The 9329-nt window shown below is 36.5% G+C and overlaps 1 protein-coding gene across 1 annotated transcript in view; it reads left to right on the top strand.

Moving 5' to 3' along the window:
• The window catches only part of SLC35A5 (solute carrier family 35, member A5), a 22694-nt gene extending 16975 nt beyond the window's left edge, over positions 1-5719 (top strand). Inside the window, exons 6-7 of the mRNA XM_011973114.1 lie at positions 2102-2882; positions 4236-5719. Of these exons, the coding sequence (XP_011828504.1) occupies positions 2102-2882; positions 4236-4301 (847 nt within the window). The 3' untranslated portion in view covers positions 4302-5719. The remainder of the gene's footprint in view (positions 1-2101; positions 2883-4235) is intronic.
• Positions 5720-9329: the final 3610 nt, after the last annotated feature.

Below are 9329 nucleotides of genomic sequence, written 5' to 3'. Positions count from 1 at the left end.
CTGAGCATTCATTACTATGTTTTACAGAGGCAGTGGAGAGATGAGTGGAGTGAGCTTCCACTGTTTTGTATCAGTTAAACTGAAGAACGAATTCAGTCATGCAGACTCAGTTGTCATTTCAGATTGTCAGCTGACTTTACAGGGTAATTTGTTAAGCTTTATTTTCTTTCCTAAAAATCTACCATTTTTAATTTTTAGCTTTATCCTTAATAAATTTTACATTCCTTAGAGCATTACCTTGAATGAGTAATTGTTTACAGAAGGTGTTGTTTAGTTTAAGGATTTCTTTTTTCTTAATATCAATATTAGTGACAAGTGTGTAGCTGCTAGAAAACTTTTAAAGGAACTGTAGATTACATCATTGCCTCACTTGTATGTGATTTGCAATAATTAATTTTAGAATTTTTTTGTAAAATGGACACCCATTTTTTTATCTCTGTGGTCATTCTATTTGTTTTCTGCTACTGAATGTGTACCAGCTGCACCTTCAGAAATTTAAGTGATTAGTTCACAGTTTCTCACTTGATGACATAAGACTGCGCTAACCCCATCAGTAAGCTCTAGATCTGGCTATTTGAAAATTACTTACGTATGAGAAAGCATATAATAGTGTGCACAGGTGTGCTGCTATCTAGGCTAGTCTGTGCATTTAGCAGTTTCAGAGCTTGAAGCTTTATATGCATACAACTTCCTATATGTGCATCCTGGAAACTTAGAATTATACTTAGGAGGTATGATGATGCAGAAGGAAGACATATAAAACCATGGATCCGATTCCTTCCTTAGTCTTTAAGTACATGACCTTAGGGAAATCTGTTAGGTTAACTGTTTCCTCCCTTAGAGCAGGAATGCCTAAGTGCATGGTAGGTGCTCAATAAATGCTCCAATGTTATACAAATTCTCATAACTTCTGGTTCCCACCTATTGCTTTACACTTCTGCATTTTTTATGTTCCTCTTTTTTTCTTGGTGTTCCCCTTCTTTGCCTAACTAACTGATCTTCAAACATCAAGATTTTGTTCCCCCAAGAGGCCTCCTGACAACGCCAATGAGAATGAGATATTCCTCTTTTCTTTGTCAACATTGTACGTTCTTGTTGCCTTTGCATAGACTCTTCCCTCTGCCTGGATATATCACCAACTCCTTTTTCACATGATAAACTTCAATTTGTTTTTCATCTTTTAGCTCAAGTGTCATTTCCTCTTTGAAGCAATACCTGACTATTTACAGATTCTAGTGTTCCTCAGTATACTCCAGTTGTCCCATTAATCACTTTTCACACATACTGAGATCATTTAGTTTCATTGTTTTCTCACTATTAAAGCATAAATTCCTTGAACATGGAGATAAATCATCTTTATCTCCCCAGCTTGCCTGGCATGTAGTAGCTGCTTATTAAACATCTGTTGAATAGAATGAATCAGCAAAATGGAATAACAATAGTACATATCCTTTATATATCACAAGTTTGTTGCTAAGGAAAATAAATAAAAGATTGTTAGGACTATGTAAACTGAAATACTGCCCAAAATAACATTTTTCTTTGCCTTCTCAGCCATCAGTTTGCTGTTTAATGCTCTATGATTAGGCCATGAATCTAGAGCTAACCTTCTTCTTTAAATCTTTTCTGGGTTATGGACACCTTTAAAGATTTGACAAAACTTTGCAGGATCTCCTGCATAGGGAGAAATTCATCTACGCACAAGATTTCTGAAGCTCATCTACATTCTTTCTGGTTCTGGGAAACCAGGTTGAGAATCTCTGCTGTAACTTTATAGTGTGATAAAAGTTATTGTGCCAGAGGTCCAAGATCAGCTCTAGAGGTAGAAAGAAGGCCATGTTAAACTTGTAGGTTAAAAAGACCTACACAGAGGGGAAATGACTTGAGCAACCTTAAGGGATAGGTGTTGTAAAAATGAATTAAAACATTAAATTGGAGAGAAAGGCACCAACAGGTTTTCTCTGAACTTGAATAGTAGGAAATGCTAACAAAAACTGGGACCAGTTTATTCAACCAAATACTCAAGTGTCTGAGTTTTCAGTAGAAACTGTTGATATGGGGGGAAAATAGTAGTAAAATCTTGTTTTTCATCTTTGAACAGGAGGCGTCTAAACTGGATCCAGTGGGCTTCCCTCCTGATTTTATTTTTGTCTATTGTGGCCTTGACTGCCGGGACTAAAACTTTACAGCACAACTTGGCAGGACGTGGATTTCATCACGATGCCTTCTTCAGCCCATCCAATTCCTGCCTTCTTTTCAGAAGTGAGTGTCCCAGAAAAGACAATTGTACAACAAAGGAATGGACTTTTCCTGAAGCTAAATGGAACACCACAGCCAGAGTTTTCAGTCACATCCGTCTTGGCATGGGCCATGTTCTTATTATAGTCCAGTGTTTTATTTCTTCAATGGCTAGTATTTATAATGAAAAGATATTGAAGGAAGGGAACCAGCTCTCTGAAAGCATCTTCATACAGAACAGCAAACTCTATTTCTTTGGCATTCTGTTTAATGGGCTGACTCTGGGCCTTCAGAGGAGTAACCGTGATCAGATTAAGAACTGTGGATTTTTTTATGGCCACAATGCATTTTCAGTAGCCCTTATTTTTGTAACTGCATTCCAGGGCCTTTCAGTGGCTTTCATTCTGAAGTTCCTGGATAACATGTTCCATGTCTTGATGGCCCAGGTTACCACTGTCATTATCACAACAGTGTCTGTCCTGATCTTTGACTTCAGGCCCTCCCTGGAATTTCTCTTGGAAACCCCATCTGTCCTTCTCTCTATATTTATTTATAATGCCAGCAAGCCTCAAGGTCCAGAATACGCACCTAGGCAAGAAAGGATCCGAGATCTAAGTGGCAATCTTTGGGAGCGTTCCAGTGGGGTAAGTTTGTGAGGGTGCTCCTTTTTGCTTTTTCTTCTCAAATTTAAAGCATAGTTAATTCAAGGAAAAAAATAAAATCAGTACTGATTTATCAAAGAATGTATTGGATCTCTGACTTTTAAAACTGAATCAACAAACATTCACTGGACTCCTGATGTTTGCAAGGGCTCATGATCAATGCTGTCAGGTGTAGAGAAAAAGTATAAGTCAATCTCAAGGACCTTATGTGTTATTTCATTGAATACTATAGAATTATACACCTGGAAGGTACCTCACAGGTTGTCTTGTCTTGTCTCCATAGTTTTACAAGTGAAGAAACAGGCAAAATAGTTTACAGATAATAAATGAAAGAACTGGTATACCTATGTCTGACTCCAAGTCCCTTGCTCTTTCTTTTCCACCATAGTTAGGAAAATAAGCTCATTTGTGAGAGAAGTTGGTCTTTCATATTAGTAAGTCTTGTTGAATAGAAAACCTGGCTCCTCAATCCTCCCTGTAGTTATTCATAAGCCAGTATGCCAGAAGGGCAGGGTTTGTTTATTTCACTAGCAAGGTAGTTTTCAAAAGGATCCTTGCAAGGCAAGTAGGAGGAAAATATTTTCTAGAAAAATGCTTATGCAATTATTCCGAATATCTCCCAGTTGCTTGCAATTGTTTTGGAAGGCTCTGTCAATCATTTTATTGGCAAATTGATGATCTCTTTGAAGATTCAATTAAGGAGTTAAATATATGTTTAAATAAGTGAAGTAGACATCTAGCTTTAGATTTACAATTTTCTTGAACACACAAAATATGAAATATTTTATACAATGAACATTTCACTCTTTGGGAAAAATAATCTATTGCTTAATAACATTCATGGCAGAGCTTCCCTGGGTGTAATGCCTCTGTCGTGATTCAACAGATTCTAAAGATGAAAAAATTAGGATCTTGAGTTTCAGATACCCTGCTCTTAGCCAGGGTATATATCCAGAAGTCCTGTATTCTTTGCCAACAACTGATAATGCCATTTGCTCTAATTTTTAAGTAAAAGAAAATATATATAGATAACAAGGCCTATGAAGGCCTATTTCTCTAACCTTTAATCATTTTTCTGCAAGTCCAGCAGGTGGTGCTCCTCACTTTGCTCATGTTAGCTTTGAAATTTTGAGTACTGAGTGCCCTTCACTTTTTTATCCTCTCATACTTATATAGTTAACTTTCCAAGAACGTTTTTATTTAATTTGACCAGGTTATATCTGTAGCTTAATAAGGTAAGACCAATGACTTGTTAGTAAGGTTTCCCCTTAGTAATCTTTAAAAATGCTACCTTTCCAGTTTTGTTCTAATTACTGATTTCATGTTTCCTTTTAGGATGGAGAAGAACTAGAAAGACTTACCAAACCCAAGAGTGATGAGTCAGATGAAGATACTTTCTAACTGGTACCCACATAGTTGGCAGCTCTTTTGAACCTTATTTTCACATTTTCAGTATTTGTAATATTTATCTTTTCACTTTGATAAACCAGAAATGTTTCTAAATCCTAATATTCTTTGCATATATCTAGCTACTCCCTAAATGGTTCCATCCAAGGCTTAGAGTACCCAAAGGCTATGAAATTCTAAAGAACTGATACAGGAGTAACAATATGAAGAATTCAGTAACATCTCAGTACTTGATAAATCAGCAAGATATATTTGCAGATTATTTTCCTTGGCCTTCAAGTTTCCAAAAAACTTGTAATAATCATGTTAGCTATAGCTCATATATACACATAGCGATCAATTTGCCAGATATTCACAATTATTTAGTTCTAGTTTACATGCCAACGTCTTCCCTTTTTTAACGTTTTGATTATCTAGGTTGTCTCTTGAATTTTGAGGCCCTAGAGATAGTCATATTGCGAGTAAAGAGCAATGGGACCCTTTCTAAAAATGTTGGTTGAAGGACCTAAATACCTGGCCATACCATAGATTTGGGATGATGTAGTATGTGCTAAATATTTTGCTGAAGAAGCGGTTTCTCAGACACAAAATCTCAGAATTTTAATTTTTAGAAATTCATGGGAAATTTGATTTTTGTAATAATCTTTTGATGTTTTAAACATTGGTTCCCTAGTCACCATAGTTACCACTTGTATTTTAAGTCATTTAAACAAGCCATAGTGGGGCATTTTTTGCCGCAGTTTGAGGAGAAAAATCTTGACGTCATTACTCTTGAATTATTATATTTTGGAGAATAAGAGGGCATTTTATTTTATTGGTTACTAATTCAAGCTGTGACTATTGCATATCTTTCCAAGAGTTGAGACGCTGGCTTCAGAATCATACCAGCTTGTCAGTAAAGCTGATGCCTAGGAGCTTTTAAAGGGATCCTTTCAAAAGGATCACTTAGCAAACACATGTTGACTTTTACTGATGTATGAATATTATTACTCTAAAAATAGAAAGACCAGTAATATATAAGTCACTTTACAGTGCTACTTCACACTTAAAAGTGCATGGTATTTTTCATGGTATTTTGCATGCAGCCAGTTAACTCTCGTAGATAGAGAAGTCAGGTGATAGATTATTTTAAAAATGAGCAAACAAAAGTGACTTGCTCAGGGTCATGCAGCCGGGTAATGATAGAAGAGTGGGCTTTAACTGGCAGGCCTGTATGTTTACAGACTACCATACTGTAAATATGAGCTTTATGGTGTCATTCTCAGAAACTTATACATTTCTTCTCTCCTTTCTCCTAAGTTTCATGCAGATGAATATGAGGTAATACTGTTATAAATTCATTTGTGATATCCACAGTAATATGACTGGCAAGAATTGGTGGAAATTTGTAATTAAAATAGTTGTTAAACCTATGTCTTGTGTTGCCACTCTGTCATATAGGGTGTGATGTGGAGTACTTTTAATCTTAAAAAATAGAGTGAGACAAAAACCCATACAACTTTTAAAACTTTCTTTAAGTAGATCTTAACTTCTAAGAATAACAAAGGCATTTTTATCAGTTATGTGAAATAGGAAGATTATATCTATTATGGCAATTTATTTTAAAGGTAAGGGAAATGAGGTACAGCAGGACCTTTTTTTTAGGAAATGTGGCATACAAAACATTTTTATCTTATAAAACAAAAATTACAAAATTATTTTTACAAAGGTATCACATGCAGAATACATAAGTAGCAGATTTCAGTAGTGCATGGAGATTGAAAATATTTACAATTATTTTTGTTCCTCCTTTCTCTTTGGAAAGCATTTTTTGCACAAAGTTAAGTTTACTTATGTTAACTTGCCACTTATTGAGAGAGGGAGAGAAAGAGTGAGAGCACAAGATCATGTGCTGGAACTAAAAATGTTAAGTTCTGTTCGACCCAGCAATCCCTGTATTGGGTATCTACCCAAAGGAAAATAAATCGTTTTATCAAAAAGACATCCCACTGGTATGTTTATCACAGCAGTATTCACAGTAACAAAATCGTGGACTCAACCTAAGTGTCCATCAGTGGTGCCTGGAATAAGAAAATGTGGTACATATACACCATGGAATACTTTGCAGCCATAAAAAATAGTGAAACCATGTGCTTTACAACAACATGGATGCAGCTGGAAGCCATTATCCTAACTGAAATAATTCAGAAAAGAAAATCAAATACCACATGTTCTCACTTATAAGTGGGAGCTAAACAGTGGGTACACATGGACACAGGACTCCAAAGTGAGAAGGGTGGTGCATTAGTCCATTCTCACGCTGCTATAAAGAAATACCCGAGACTGGGTAATTTATAGAGAAAAGAGATTTAAATAACTCACAGTTCTGCATGGCTGGGGAGGAGGCCTCAGGAAACTCATAAGCATGGCCAAAGGCGAAACAGAAGCAGGCACCTTCTTCACAAGGCAGCAGGAGAGAGTGGGTGCCAACAGGGGAAATGCCAGATGCTTATAAAACCATCAGATCTCATGAGAACTTACTATCATGAGAACAGCATGGGGGAAACTGTGCCCATGATTCAATTACCTCCATCTGGTTCCTTCCTCAACACCTGGGGATTATGGAGATTACAATTCAAGATGAGATTTTGGTGGGGACACAAAGCCTAACCGTATGAGATGGGAAGGGCATGAGGGTTGACAAAATACGTATTGGGTACAATGTTCACTGTTTGGGTGATGGGTCCACTAGAAGCCCAAACTTCACCATTATGCAATATACCATATATACGCAATGTAACAAACCTGTACATGTACCCCCTCAATCTGAAATAAAAGTAATTTTTTTTAAGATGCGAAGTTCTGATGTGTATCCACTGGAGGTCTTGTGGGCACCACTGTTTTAAGAAGGTCCGAGGTCTAGAAACCATATCCTACATGCTCCTGAAATCAGTATAGTGTAGCCTGGAGAGGAGCAATTGTCATGTGAAAAAAGAAGCAGACTTTTTTTCTGCTCTGGAGAACCAAACTACAGTAAGATTTATACGGTAGTGATTATTCTTATAATGAGGACTTTCCCAAAATAGGTTACTTTTCAACAGTTAAAGGAACCTTCCTGAAGAGTAGTAGAGAATAGTAATAAATTATCACTGAAGTTTTTAGGAAGAGATTATGTCATCAGGATGTTTTAGAAGATATTCCTTCTTTAGTGTGGAAGTTGGACTGATTTCTAAAGTTCCTTTCTATTTTTAGATTCTCTTCTGCACAGTTATGACCTACACATAATGCACTGAATCTGTTCCCTTGATAGTTTCTGCATAGCCTTTGGTTGTGCCACAAGTGTGGCCTGCGGTGAATGACCTGGTCTAACTCTGTCATTGGTCCTAGGACTGAACTGTCCAGGAATGTGCCTAATCCTGAGGGAAAGCAGCAACATGGCTGTTGGTTATAGAGAGAAAGATGGCTTAGACTCAAGATCTCAAATCCTTGTCCAGCTGCATCTTGCTGCCGTAAGTTTTCAAGATCCACATAGAGGGGAGATAACTTGACAGAATTACTCTATAACTCTGAGGCGTTTTTTGCCTCTGAAGTCTCATGTGGAAGCCTTGTCAGTTGTAAGCTGGACTAGACTTGGTAGATCTGCAGAGAATCTTTTTGCTTTTCTGTGTAGACCCAATAGGCTTGATTAAATAGGCCATATCCTCCTTGGCTCCTTTTTCCTTTACCTGATTTCCTGATTTTTCCCATGAACGTCTGCCTTTCCTGTGGGGAGAAGCGGCAGAGAAAGCCAAGCTCAATAAAGTGTAATATTTTTTTCTCTGAAACCTAGAGCAGAGTTTCTTAAACTTCCCTTTAAAGGAAAAAAAAAATGTCATAAATGTCAGCATGGACTTTTTTCTACTTTACTGTTATTTAAATACATACAAACATAATATAATAAAGTATAAACTGCTTATACTTTTTAGAGGAAAACCAAAACATTTGCAAATTAAAATACAAAGCTTTACAACCAATAAGTGTCTATTTCAAATATGAATGTAATGAGAAGGTGATATTTTGCTCAAATAGAATCATAACAGACCCCCAACAGTCCTGCAGAACTTCTGCCCTCACTTGCTGTTTTAGTTGCTTCAAGTACCACCCTGTGGCTGTCAAGATGACTGAAACTTGCTGACTTTGCAAATCATGCATTTAATCCTGCTGGGGATTTATCAACCCATGTTCCTAACAATCCCATACGGATGTGGTGGGGGTCAAGCTACTAACTCCCATTGGCTTTGGCGCCCTGGAAAGATTTTTAAAATATCAGCTTTATGTGTTCCCTGAAGCTCTGAAGGAACTCACTAGTAAAATTGCCTAGGCTTGGCACTTTTTTGAGATACTTTATTTTTCCCTCTCATAACATTCTCTCTCTTCCTTTTCCTCTTCTTAGTTCGCTCTTGATCATTTGTTTTGCTTAAAAAAGCCATTCATACAGATTTTTGAATTTATTTGCATAGGAATTTATTATTTATTCTCATAATCCTTTGAATTTTCCATTGATGTTTTTCTATTTTTCTCATTCTTAATTTTGTGTCTGAAAGTTTTTTCTCTTGTTTTGTAAAAGTATAGGTTTTAAAAAAACAAGCTATTTCTATTTATTTTTTCCATTTTTATTGTGGTAAAATGCACAGCATAAAATTTCCTGTCTTAGCCATTTTAAGTGTACAATTCAGTAGTTGTTAAGCACATTTGTATATTTATAGTGTGCAACCATCACCACTATCTACCTCCAGAACCCTTTTCATGTTGCAAAACTGAAACTATACCCATTAAGCAATAACTCCCCATTCCTCCCTCCCCTCAGTCTATGGCAGCCAACATCCCACTTCCTGTCTTTATGATTTTGACTATTCTAAATACCTCATTTATAAGTGGAATCATACAGTATTTGTCCTTTTGTGACTGGCTTATTTTACATAGCGTGATGTCCTCAAGGTTCATCAGTATTGTAGTATGTCAGGATTTCTTTGCTTTTTAAGACAGAATAATATTTCATTTTAT

Source organism: Mandrillus leucophaeus, unplaced genomic scaffold (assembly GCF_000951045.1).
Source record: "Mandrillus leucophaeus isolate KB7577 unplaced genomic scaffold, Mleu.le_1.0 Scaffold1342, whole genome shotgun sequence".
Taxonomy (NCBI): Eukaryota; Metazoa; Chordata; class Mammalia; order Primates; family Cercopithecidae; genus Mandrillus; species Mandrillus leucophaeus.
The sequence above is the reverse complement of the archived record's forward strand: the minus strand, read 5'-3'. Positions and strand labels throughout refer to the sequence as shown.